Source organism: Urocampus carinirostris, chromosome 19 (assembly GCF_059441175.1).
Source record: "Urocampus carinirostris isolate Australia breed hairy pipefish chromosome 19, RoL_Ucar_1.0, whole genome shotgun sequence".
Classification (NCBI taxonomy): Eukaryota; Metazoa; Chordata; class Actinopteri; order Syngnathiformes; family Syngnathidae; genus Urocampus; species Urocampus carinirostris.
The window spans coordinates 107,818-121,587 of record NC_142367.1 but is presented as its reverse complement, the minus strand read 5'-3'; the positions used below and the strand labels follow the sequence as shown (position 1 = coordinate 121,587).

At 46.7% G+C, this 13,770-nt stretch overlaps 1 protein-coding gene across 3 annotated transcripts in view; it reads left to right on the top strand.

Annotated features, from left to right (window-relative positions):
* Window positions 1–2,790: 2,790 nt before the first annotated feature.
* The window catches only part of LOC148346825 (uncharacterized), an 89,971-nt gene continuing 78,991 nt past the window's right edge, over window positions 2,791–13,770 (top strand). For all 3 annotated transcript variants that reach the window (XM_088323451.1, XM_088323450.1, XM_088323452.1), the window contains exon 1: window positions 2,791–2,904. In XM_088323451.1, coding sequence (XP_088179577.1) covers window positions 2,856–2,904 — 49 coding nt within the window. In that variant the 5' untranslated portion in view covers window positions 2,791–2,855. The remainder of the gene's footprint in view (window positions 2,905–13,770) is intronic.

Below are 13,770 nucleotides of genomic sequence, written 5' to 3'. Positions count from 1 at the left end.
ATTTCCAATGGTAGCTGCATTGCCACAAAAACGCCAACTGAGGGCACTGATTAAATCGGTGGCCGTTCATTTCGAACGGCTGGATGTATGCTAATGGTAGCTGCATTGCCGCAAAAACGCCACCGGAGGGCACTCATTAAATCGGCGGCCGTTCATTTTGAATGGCTGGATGTCTTTCCAATGGTAGCTGCATTGCCGCAAAAACGCCACCGGAGGGAACTCATTGGTGGCCGTTGTTTGCCCAATTCCGACTCCCGTACAGAATCCCACCTCTCGCGTGAACGCACATTCTGCTCCGCTTCCAACAAAAGCGATCGTATTCTATATAAAACGCTTATTAAAACAATAAAGCGAGCTATTCATAACAATGGGGGTTGTCTAGATAACGCGTTTATTTAAACATTAAAGCGTGATCGTATTCTACAAAATGCGTTTGTTCATGCGGATGAAAAAGTCACCAACGTCAATGGACGCTTCCGACAAATGCAATCGTATTCTATATAATACGCTTTTTAAAAAAATAAAGCGAGCTAATTGTAATAATTGGGAGATCCTAGTCTATATAACGCGTGTATTCAAATAATAAAGTGCGATCGTATTCTACAAAATGCGATTGTTATCGTGGATGAAAAATTCACCAACGTCAATGTAAGCTATGATTTCCGCAATCACAACTAATTGTACACAAATAGCATTTATTTGATGTACTATAATAGCCTTATGTAATGTCTTTTTTATTGTGAATGAAACCGTGGTTGCATTGGATCCCGCGGTGTAAACAAATGGTTGTTGTTTTTTTCATTTAAAATTGGACTTCCCTGCCTATACTGTTTGCAAAATAAGACACGCTTTAAACCTTATGTTTTGGGGTTTTGGGATCCAACTACAGAGGAATACCTCCACTTTGCGATGTGTTACTGAATAGGTGTTCGACAGATCTAGTTCGTTTTTATTACTACTATTAATAATAATAATAGTAGTATTATGAGAAACGTCTGAAAGTTTTCAAATTCACTGTGCTGACATATTGATGCCACAGAAGGTTACTCTACAAGTTACAAGTCTGTATCTCCAACAGAGTCTATTTTAGCAAGGTAGTCAGATTTTTGCCTGCCCAAATTCCCCCCGCTAACTCCTGAATAAAAACTCCAAATGACCACAAATTCACTGTGATGACTTATTGATGCCACAGGAGGTTGCTCTTGAAAGTACAAGTCTGTATCTCCAACAGAGTCTATTTTAGCAGGGGAGTCAGATTTTGGTGGGTATGATGCCTGCCCATCCCCCCCCCCCCCTGCTAACTCCTGAATTAAAACTCCAAATGACCCCAAATTCACTGTGCTGACTTATTGATGCTACAGAAGGTTACTCTAGAAATTACAAGTCTGTATCTCCAACAGAGTCTATTTTAGCAGGGGAGTCAGATTTTGGTAGGTAAGATGCCTGCCCATCCCCCCCCCTGCTAACTCCTGAATTAAAACTCAAAATGACCCCAAATTCACTGTGCTGACTTATTGATGCCACAGAAGGTTACTCTAGAACAGGGGTCGGGAACCTATGGCTGGCGAGCCATATATGGCTCTTTCTATGAGTATCTGTGGCTCAGAGACCAATTTGATTGCATGCAAAATTTCTCCATCTTGTTCAAAACCGGAGTTGTCTATCCTATTCAGGTACACGTAGACCAAATCAAAACTAAATCCGAAGGTAACACTTCACAGTATATATAGGGCACGTTTTTCACTACAATTTACAGTCAAAGTGTCACACAAAAAAAGGGGGAAAAAAAACTCGTTTTGGCTGTACAACGCTAAAGAATCCTTTATTTAAAAGTTCACAATACAATCTGTGTTCAGTGTTCAGATACTTTATGATGAATCCACAGAACTGTAAATACGCCAAAACACCGGAAGAGAACTTAGTCATTTGATTGGGTGAGTGGGAGGGATGGGTGGAGCTATGCAAAAAGTACAAGCATTCCCTCCCATCTCTCGCCAAAGGTAAGCACATAAGGCTCCCTATTCTCAGAATGTTGTGACGTTTTTACAAAATAAATGCTTGCATCTGGTTTTGAAACCAATATGTATGAAAAAAAAAGGTCAAAAGGAGTTGAACCGATCTTGAGTAATTGCAAGAAAGAGACAAGTTTAAAGTGGTCTGTTTGTTGAATTTGGGACAGGGGCTCTGGCATTATTCTCTTTTCATAATTTTTATCAAATCATCAAAAATAAATGTGCTGAAGACTAAGCTTTTGTCTGGGGCGCCGGTTTAGCAATTTAGTAAATTTGTCTTATAATATATGGTGTGGCTCTTTCCCAAAATAAAATTAATATTTTTTGCTTTTATGGCTCTTTGAGTCAAAAAGGTTCCCGACCCCTGCTCTAGAAGTTACAAGTTTGTATCTCCAACAGAGTCTATTTTAGCAGGGGAGTCAGATTTTTTTGCCTGCCCAAATCCTACCACCAATGCTAACTCCTGACTAAAAACTCCAAATGACCCCAAATTCACTGTGCTTACTTATTTATGCCACAGAAGGTTACTCTTCAAGTCACAAGTCTGTATCTCAAACAGGATCTATTTTAGCAGGGGAGTCAGATTTTGGCAGGTAAAATGCCTGCCCAATTTCTCCCCCCCATGCTAACTCCTGAATTAAACCTCGGAATGACCCCAAGTGTGGTGTCGTGTAATACACTTCCTTTCCTGCGGTGTCGCTGTATACTAATGTGCAGCCTTGTACTTGTGCTTGAGAACTACCGAGGAAGAAGTTAAGTAGACACTCTATGGATGTACCGTCCGTGCCTGTCCTGAATCTATTACTACAATCCTACTACATAAACAACATATCGGCGACGAAGATGACTTGGATCAGAATCTCACAACCACTTGCTTTGCTTGAAACCCCAGGTGAGCGTACAATGTTGTACATCACGTGGATTTAGATGTTCGAAAATTAGCTGCTAGCATTGACTGCAAACAACATACCGGACAAACGAAAACGTGCACTACTGCTGCACTGTTCAGGCACAGAAGGTCAGAGAATTTTTCTTTCCCTTCCCGACACTGGCACTTGTTACAAATCCGCCTGTGATGCGCCAGAAAACTTTCTTTGTACCGAAGATGAATGTCGTGGCTGAGAGTAGCAAGTTCCGTCAGCGTGCTCAGAGACCGGGCGAGACGACTGGTCAGTTCATTGCTGCATTGAGGGAATTAATTACAAACTGTGACTTAGCACGTTTGCTGATGATATGATTAGGGATCAATTCATTGATCGAGGATCAGAGAACGCTTGCATTGCAGCAAAAACGCCACCGGAGGGCACTCATTAAATCGGCAGCCATTCATTTCCAACGGCTGGATCTATTTCCAATGGTAGCTGCATAGCAGCATAAACGCCACCGGAGGGATCTCATTAAATCGGTGGCCATTCATTTCAAACGGCTGGATGTATTTCCAATGGTAGCTGGCATGCCGCAAAAACGCCACCAGAAGGCACTCATCAAATTGGGCGCCGTTGATTTCCAGAGGCTCGATGTATTTCGAATGGTAGCTGCATTGCCGCAAAACGCCACCGAAGGGCACTCATTAAATCCGCGGTTGTTCATTTCGAACGGCGGGATGTACTTTCAATGGTAGCTGCATTGTAGCAAAAACGCCACCTGAGGGCACTCATTAAATCAGCGGTTGTTCATTTCCAGCGGCTGGATGTAATTCCAATGGTAGCTGCATTGCCGCAAAAACGCCACCGGAGGGCACTCATTAAATCGGCGGTTGTTCATTTCGAACGGCGGGATGTACTTCCAATGGTAGCTGCATTGCCGCAAAAACGCCACCTGAGGGCACTCATTAAATTGGCGGGCATTTATTTCCAACGGCTGGATGTATTTCCAATGGTAGCTGCATTGCCGCAAAAACGCCACCGGAGGGCAGTCATTAAATCGGAGGCCGTTAATTTCCAACGGCTGGTTGAATTTCCAATTGTAGCTGCATTGCCGCAAAAACACCACCGGAGGGTACTCATTAAATTGGTGGCCGTTCATTTCGAATGGCTGGATGTATTTCCAATGTTAGCTGCATTGCCGCGAAAACGCAACCGGAGGGAGCTCATTAAATAGCGGCCGTTCATTTCCAACGGCTCAATGTATTTTCAATGCTACCTGCATTTCCCCAACAACACCACCGGAGGGCACTCTTTAAGTCAGCTGCCATTCATTTCGAATGGCTGGATCTATTTCCAATGGCAGCTGCATTGCCGCAAAAACGTTACCGGAGGGCACTCATTAAATCGGCGGCCGTTCATTTCGAACGGCTGGATCTATTTCCAATGGTAGTTGCATTGCCGCAAAGACGCCACCGGAGGGCATACATTACATGGGCGGGCGTTCATTTCGAAAGATTGGATGTATTTCCAATGGTAGCTGCATTGCCCCAAAAATGCCACCGGAGGTACCTCATTATAGAGGCGGCCGTTCATTTCGAATCGCTGGATGTATTTCCAATGGTAGCTGTATTGCCAAAAAACGCCACCGGAGGGCACTCATTAAATAGGCGGCCGTTCATTTCGAAAGCCTGGATGTATTTCCAATGGTAGCTGCATTGCCTCAAAAACGTCACCGGAGGGCACTCATTAAATTGGTGGGTGTTCATTTCCAACAGCTCAATGTAGTTCCAAAGGTAGCTGCATTGCTGCAAAAACGCCACCGGGGGGTCTCATTCAATCGGTTGCTGTTAGTTTCCAACGGCTTGATGTATTTCCAATTGTAGCTGCATTGCAACAAAAACGCCACCGGAGGGAACTCATTAAAACGGCAGCTGTTCATTTCCAACGGCTGGATGTATTTCCAATGGTTGCACAGCATTGCCGCAAAAACTCCACCGGAGGGAACACATTAAATAGGCGGGCGTTCATTTCGAATCGCTGCATGCATTTCCAATGGTAGCTGCATTATCGCAAAAACGCCCCCGAAGGGCACTCATTAAATCGGCGGCCGTTCATTTCGAATGGCTGGATGTATTTCCAATGGTAGCTGCATTGCTGCAAAAATGCCACCGGAGGGCACTCATTAAATCGGCTGCCGTTCATTTCCAACGGATGGATGTATTTCCAATGGTAGCTGCATTGCCGCAAAAATGCCACCGGAGGAAACTGATTAAATTGACGGCCGTTCATTTCGAACGGCTGGATGTATTTCCAATGGTATCTGCATTGCTTCAAAAACGCCAACAGAGGGCACTCATAAAATCGACGGCTGTTTATTTCCAACGGCTGGATGTATTTCCAATGGTCGCTGTATTGCCACAAAACGCCACCGGAGGGCACTCATTAAATCGGCGGTTGTTCATTTCGAACGGCGGGATGTACTTCCAATGGTAGCTGCATTGCCGCAAAAACGCCACCTGAGGGCACTCATTAAATTGGCGGTTGTTCATTTCCAACGGCTGGATGTATTTCCAATGGTAGCTGCATTGCCGCAAAAACACCACCGGGGGCACTAATTAAATCGGCGGCAGTTCATTTTGAATGGCTGGATGTATTTCCAATGGTGGCTGAATTGACGCAAAAACGCCACCTGAGGGCACTCATTAAATCGACGGTTGTTCATTTCCAACGGCTCAATGTGTTTCCAATGGTAGCTGCATTGCCGCAAAAACGCCACCGGAGGGTTATCATTAAATCGGTGGGCATTCATTTCCAAATACTGAATGTATTTCCAATGTTAACTGCATTGCCGCAAAAACGCCACTGAGGGCATTCATTAAATTGGCGGCCGTTCATTTCCAACGGCTCAATGTATTTCCAATGGTAGCTGCATTGGCGCAAAAATGCCACCGGAGGGGACTCATTAAATCGGCAGCCTTTCATTTCCAAAGGTTAGATATATTTTCAATGGTAGCCTCATTGCAACAAAAACGCCACCGGAGGCACTATTAAATCGGCAGCCGTTCATTTCGAACGGCTGGATGTATTTCCAATGGTAGCTGCATTGCCGCAACAACGCCACCGGGGGCACTCATTAAATCGGCGGCAGTTCATTTTGAATAGCTGGATGTATTTCCAATGGTGGCTAAATTGCCACGAAAACGTCACCGGAGGGCACTCGTTAAATCGGCAGCCGTTCATTTCGAACGGCTGAATGTATTTCCAATGGTAGCTGCATTGCCGCAAAAACACCACCAGAGAGCACTCATTAAATCGGTGGGCGTTCATTTCCAACGGCTCAATGAATTTCCAATGGCAACTGCATTGCCACAAAAATGCCACCAGGGGGCACTCATTCAATTGGCTGCCGTTCATTCCGAACGGCTGGAGGTATTTCAGTTGGTAGCTGCATTGCCGCATAATGCCACCGGAGGGCACTCATTAAATCGGCGGTTGTTCATTTCGAACGGCGGGATGTACTTCCAATAATAATAATAATAATAATAATTTCCTTGTATTGTCATTCTGTGTAACAATGTACACAGAACGAAATGTCGATTGCACCTGACGTTGTAGCGAGCCGATGCAGCCGCAGCCAACAGAGGGCGCCGCCGACCACTTTTTAAGTCTTAGGAATGACTCGGCCGGGGCGCGAACCACCGACCTCCCAGTCTCAAAGCGGGCGCCTTACCATCTAGGCTACTGAGCTGGTATAGCTGCATTGCCGCAAAAACGCCACGGGAGGGCACTCATTAAATCGGCGGGCGTTCATTTCAAGCGGCGGGATGTACTTCCAATGGTAGCTGCATTGCCGCAAAAACGCCACCGGAGGGCACTCATTAAATCGGTGGCCGTTAATTTCCAACGGCTCAATGTATTTCCAATGGTAGCTGCATTGCCGCAAAAACGCAAATTGAGGGCACTCATTAAATTGGTGGCCGTTCATTTCGAATGGCTGGATGTATTTCCATGGTAGCTGCATTGCCGCAAAGACACCACCGAGGGCACTCATTAAATAGGCAGGCGTTCATTTCCAACAATTCAATGTATTTCCAATGGTATCTGCATTGCCGCAAAAACGCCACCGGAGGGAACTCATTAAATCGGCGGCCGGTCATTTCCAACGACTCAATGTATTTCCAACGGTAGCTGCATTGCCGCAAAGACGCCACCTGAGGGCACTCATTAAATCGGTCGCCGTTCTTTTCGAACGGCTCAATGTGTTTCCAAACGTAGCTGCATTGCCGCAAAAACGCCACCTAAGGGCACTCATTAAATCGGCGGTTGTTCATTTCCAACGGCAGGATGTATTTCCAATGGTAGCTGCATTGCCGCAAAAACGCCAATGGAGGGCAGTCATTAAATCGGCAGCCGTTCATTTCCAACGGCTCAATGTATTTCCAATGGTTGCTGCATTGCCCCAAAAACGCCAACTGAGGGAACTCATTAAATCGGCAGACGTTCATTTCGAATGGCTGGATGTATTTCAGATGGTAGCTACATTGCCGCAAAAACGCCACCTGAGGGAGCTCATAAGTCGGCAGACGTTCATTTCCTACGGCTCAATGTATTTTCAATGGTAGCTGCATTGCCTCAAAAACGCCATCGGAGGGCACTCATTAAATAGGCGGCTGTTCGGTTTCAAACGGCTGGATGTATTTCCAATGGTAGCTGCATTGCTGCAAAAATGCCACCGGAGAGCACTCATTAAATCAGTGGGCGTTCATTTCCAACAGTTCAATGTATTTCCAATGGTAGCTGCATTGCCACAAAAACTTCACCGGGGGGCACTCATTCAATTGGCTGCCGTTCATTTCGAACGGCTGGAGGTATATCAGTTGGTAGCTTCATTGCCGCAAAATGCCACCGGAGGGCACTCATTAAATCGGCGGTTGTTCATTTCGAACGGCGGGATGTACTTCCAATGGTAGCTGCATTGCCGCAAAAACGCCACCTGAGGGCACTCATTAAATTGTCGGTTGTTCATTTCCAGCGGCTGGATGTATTTCCAATGGTAGCTGCATTGCCGCAAAAACGCAACGGAGGGCATTTATTTAATTGGCTGTCATTGATTTCCAACGGCTCAATGTGTTTCCAATGATAGCTGCATTGCCGCAACAAGGCCACCGGGGGGCACTCATTAAATCGGCGGCCGTTCATTTCCAACGGCTTAATGTATTTCCAATGGTAGCTGCATTGCCACAAAAACGCCACCGGAGGGCACTTATTAAATCGGCCGCCCTTCATTTCCAAAGGCTCGATATATTTCCAATGGTAGCTGCATTGCAACAAAAACACCACCGGAGGCACTATTAAATCGGCAGCCGTTCATTTCAAACGGCTGGATGTATTTCCAATGGTAGCTGCATTGCCGCAAAAACGCCAATGGAGGGCAGTCATTAAATCGGCAGCCGTTCATTTCCAACGGCTCAATGTATTTCCAATGGTAGCTGCATTGCCCCAAAAACGCCAACTGAGGGAACTCATTAAATCGGCAGACGTTCATTTCGAATGGCTGGATGTATTTCAGATGGTAGCTACATTGCCGCAAAAACGCCACCTGAGGGAGCTCATAAGTCGGCAGACGTTCATTTCCTACGGGTCAATGTATTTTCAATGGTAGCTGCATTGCCTCAAAAACGCCATCGGAGGGCACTCATTAAATAGGCGGCTGTTCGGTTTCAAACGGCTAGATGTATTTCCAATGGTAGCTGCATTGCTGCAAAAATGCCACCGAGAGCACTCATTAAATCAGTGGGCGTTCATTTCCAACGGTTCAATGTATTTCCAACGGTAGCTGCATTGCCACAAAAACTTCACCGGGGGGCACTCATTCAATTGGCTGCCGTTCATTTCGAACGGCTGGAGGTATATCAGTTGGTAGCTGCATTGCCGCAAAATGCCACCGGAGGGCATTTATTTAATTGGCTGTCATTGATTTCCAACGGCTCAATGTGTTTCCAATGATAGCTGCATTGCCGCAACAAGGCCACCGGGGGGCACTCATTAAATCGGCGGCCGTTCATTTCCAACGGCTCAATGTATTTCCAATGGTAGCTGCATTGCCACAAAAACGCCACCGGAGGGCACTTATTAAATCGGCCGCCTTTCATTTCCAAAGGCTCGATATATATCCAATGGTAGCTGCATTGCAACAAAAACACCACCGGAGGCACTATTAAATCGGCAGCCGTTCATTTCAAACGGCTGGATGTATTTCCAATGGTAGCTGCATTGCCGCAAAAACGCCACCGGGGGCTCTCATTAAATCGGCGGCAGTTCATTTTCAATGGCTGGATGTGTTTCCAATGGTAGCTGCATTGCCTCAAAAACGCCACCGGAGGGTTCTCATTAAATCGGTGGGCATTCATTTCCAAAAGCTGAATGTATTTCCGATGTTAGCTGCATTGCCGCAAAAACGCCACCGAGGGCATCTATTAAATTGGCGGCCGTTCATTTCCAACGGCTCAATGTATTTCCAATGGTAGCTGCATTGCCGCAAAAATGCCACCGGAGGGCACTGATTAAATCGGCCGCCTTTCATTTCCAAAGGTTAGATATATTTCCAATGGTAGCAGCATTGCCCCAACAACGCCACCGGAGGGCACTCTTTAGGTCAGCGGCTATTCATTTCGAGCGGCTGGATGTATTTCCAATGGTAGCTGCATTGCCGCAAAAACACCACCGGAGATTAATCATTAAATCGGCAGCCGTTCATTTCGAACGGCTGAATGTATTTCAAATGGTAGCTGCATTAGCGCAAAAACGCCACCAGAGAGCACTCATTAAATCGGTGGGCGTTCATTTCCAACGGCTCAATGTATTTCCAATGGTAGCTGCATTGCCACAAAAATGCCACCAGGGGGCTCTCATTCAATTGGCTGCCGTTCATTTCGAACGGCTGGAGGTATTTCAGTTGGTAGCTGCATTGCCGCTTAATGCCACCGGAGGGCACTCATTAAATCGGCTGTTGTTCATTTCGAACGGCGGGATGTACTTCCAATGGTAGCTGCATTGCCGCAAAAACGCCACCGGAGGGCACTCATTAAATCGGCGGGCGTTCATTTCAAGCGGCGGGATGTACTTCCAATGGTAGCTGCATTGCCGCAAAAACTTCACCGGAGGGCACTCATTAAATCGGTGGCCGTTAATTTCCAACGGCTCAATGTATTTCCAATGGTAGCTGCATTGCCGCAAAAACGCAAACTGAGGGCACTCATTAAATTGGCGGCCGTTCATTTCGAATGGCTGGATGTATTTCCAATGGTAGCTGCATTGCCGCAAAGACGCCACCTGAGGGCACTCATTAAATCGGTCGCCATTCTTTTCGAACGGCTCAATGTGTTTCCAATGGTAGCTGCATTGCCGCAACAACGCCACCGGGGGGCACTCATTAAATCGGCGGCCGTTTATTTTGAATGGCTGGATGTATTTCCAATGGTGGCTGAATTGCCGCAAAAACGCCACCAGGGGCACTCATTAAATAGGCAGGCGTTCATTTCCAACAATTCAATGTATTTCCAATGGTATCTGCATTGCCGCAAAAACGCCACCGGAGGGAACTCATTAAATCGGCGGCCGGTCATTTTGAATGGCTGGATGTATTTCAGATGGTAGCTACATTGCCGCAAAAACGCCACCTGAGGGAGCTAATAAGTCGGCAGACGTTCATTTCCTACGGCTCAATGTATTTTCAATGGTAGCTGCATCGCCGCAAAAACGCCATCGGAGGGCACTCATTAAATAGGCGGCTGTTCGGTTTCAAACGGCTGGATGTATTTCCAATGGTAGCTGCATTGCTGCAAAAATGCCACCGGAGAGCACTCATTAAATCAGTGGGCGTTCATTTCCAACGGTTCAATGTATTTCCAATGGTAGCTGCATTGCCACAAAAACTTCACCGGGGGGCACTCATTCAATTGGCTGCCGTTCATTTCGAACGGCTGGAGGTATATCAATTGTTAGCTGCATTGCCGCAAAATGCCACCGGAGGGCACTCTTAAATCGGCGGTTGTTCATTTCGAACGGCGGGATGTACTTCCAATGGTAGCTGCATTGCCGCAAAAACGCCACCTGAGGGCACTCATTAAATTGGCGGTTGTTCATTTCCAACGGCTGGATGTATTTCCAATGGTAGCTGCATTGCCGCAAAAACGCCACCTGAGGGTACTCATTAAATCGACGGTTGTTCATTTCCGACGGCTGGATGTATTTCCAATGGTAGCTGAATTGCCGCAAAAACGCAACCGGAGGGCACTCATTAAATTGGCGGCCGTTCATTTCGAAAGGCTGGATGTATTTCCAATGGTAGCTGCATTGCAGCAAAAACGCAACGGAGGGCATTTATTTAATTGGCTGTCATTGATTTCCAACGGCTCAATGTGTTTCCAATGATAGCTGCATTGCCGCAACAAGGCCACCGGGGGGCACTCATTAAATCGGCGGCCGTTCATTTCCAACGGCTCAATGTATTTCCAATGGTAGCTGCATTGCCGCAAAAACGCCACCTGAGGGCACTCATTAAATTGGCGATTGTTCATTTCCAACGGCTGGATGTATTTCCAATGGTAGCTGCATTGCCGCAAAAACGCCACCTGAGGGTACTCATTAAATCGACGGTTGTTCATTTCCGACGGCTGGATGTATTTCCAATGGTAGCTGAATTGCCGCAAAAACGCAACCGGAGGGCACTCATTAAATTGGCGGCCGTTCATTCCGAACGGCTGGAGGTATTTCAGTTGGTAGCTGCATTGCCGCATAATGCCACCGGAGGGCACTCATTAAATCGGCGGTTGTTCATTTCGAACGGCGGGATGTACTTCCAACAATAATAATAATAATAATAATTTCCTTGTATTGTCATTCTGTGTAACAATGTACACAGAACGAAATGTCGATTGCACCTGACCCGTTGTAGCGAGCCGATGCAGCCGCAGCCAACAGAGGGCGCCGCCGACCACTTTTTAAGTCTTAGGAATGACTCGGCCGGGGCGCGAACCACCGACCTCCCAGTCTCAAAGCGGGCGCCTTACCATCTAGGCTACTGAGCTGCTATAGCTGCATTGACGCAAAAACGCCACGTGAGGGCACTCATTAAATCGGCGGGCGTTCATTTCAAGCGGCGGGATGTACTTCCAATGGTAGCTGCATTGCCGCAAAAACGCCACCGGAGGGCACTCATTAAATCGGTGGCCGTTAATTTCCAACGGCTCAATGTATTTCCAATGGTAGCTGCATTGCCGCAAAAACGCAAATTGAGGGCACTCATTAAATTGGTGGCCGTTCATTTCGAATGGCTGGATGTATTTCCATGGTAGCTGCATTGCCGCAAAGACACCACCGAGGGCACTCATTAAATAGGCAGGCGTTCATTTCCAACAATTCAATGTATTTCCAATGGTATCTGCATTGCCGCAAAAACGCCACCGGAGGGAACTCATTAAATCGGCGGCCGGTCATTTCCAACGACTCAATGTATTTCCAACGGTAGCTGCATTGCCGCAAAGACGCCACCTGAGGGCACTCATTAAATCGGTCGCCGTTCTTTTCGAACGGCTCAATGTGTTTCCAAACGTAGCTGCATTGCCGCAAAAACGCCACCTAAGGGCACTCATTAAATCGGCGGTTGTTCATTTCCAACGGCAGGATGTATTTCCAATGGTAGCTGCATTGCCGCAAAAACGCCAATGGAGGGCAGTCATTAAATCGGCAGCCGTTCATTTCCAACGGCTCAATGTATTTCCAATGGTTGCTGCATTGCCCCAAAAACGCCAACTGAGGGAACTCATTAAATCGGCAGACGTTCATTTCGAATGGCTGGATGTATTTCAGATGGTAGCTACATTGCCGCAAAAACGCCACCTGAGGGAGCTCATAAGTCGGCAGACGTTCATTTCCTACGGCTCAATGTATTTTCAATGGTAGCTGCATTGCCTCAAAAACGCCATCGGAGGGCACTCATTAAATAGGCGGCTGTTCGGTTTCAAACGGCTGGATGTATTTCCAATGGTAGCTGCATTGCTGCAAAAATGCCACCGGAGAGCACTCATTAAATCAGTGGGCGTTCATTTCCAACAGTTCAATGTATTTCCAATGGTAGCTGCATTGCCACAAAAACTTCACCGGGGGGCACTCATTCAATTGGCTGCCGTTCATTTCGAACGGCTGGAGGTATATCAGTTGGTAGCTTCATTGCCGCAAAATGCCACCGGAGGGCACTCATTAAATCGGCGGTTGTTCATTTCGAACGGCGGGATGTACTTCAATGGTAGCTGCATTGCCGCAAAAACGCCACCTGAGGGCACTCATTAAATTGTCGGTTGTTCATTTCCAGCGGCTGGATGTATTTCCAATGGTAGCTGCATTGCCGCAAAAACGCAACGGAGGGCATTTATTTAATTGGCTGTCATTGATTTCCAACGGCTCAATGTGTTTCCAATGATAGCTGCATTGCCGCAACAAGGCCACCGGGGGGCACTCATTAAATCGGCGGCCGTTCATTTCCAACGGTTCAATGTATTTCCAATGGTAGCTGCATTGCCACAAAAACGCCACCGGAGGGCACTTATTAAATCGGCCGCCCTTCATTTCCAAAGGCTCGATATATTTCCAATGGTAGCTGCATTGCAACAAAAACACCACCGGAGGCACTATTAAATCGGCAGCCGTTCATTTCAAACGGCTGGATGTATTTCCAATGGTAGCTGCATTGCCGCAAAAACGCCAATGGAGGGCAGTCAATAAATCGGCAGCCGTTCATTTCCAACGGCTCAATGTATTTCCAATGGTAGCTGCATTGCCCCAAAAACGCCAACTGAGGGAACTCATTAAATCGGCAGACGTTCATTTCGAAT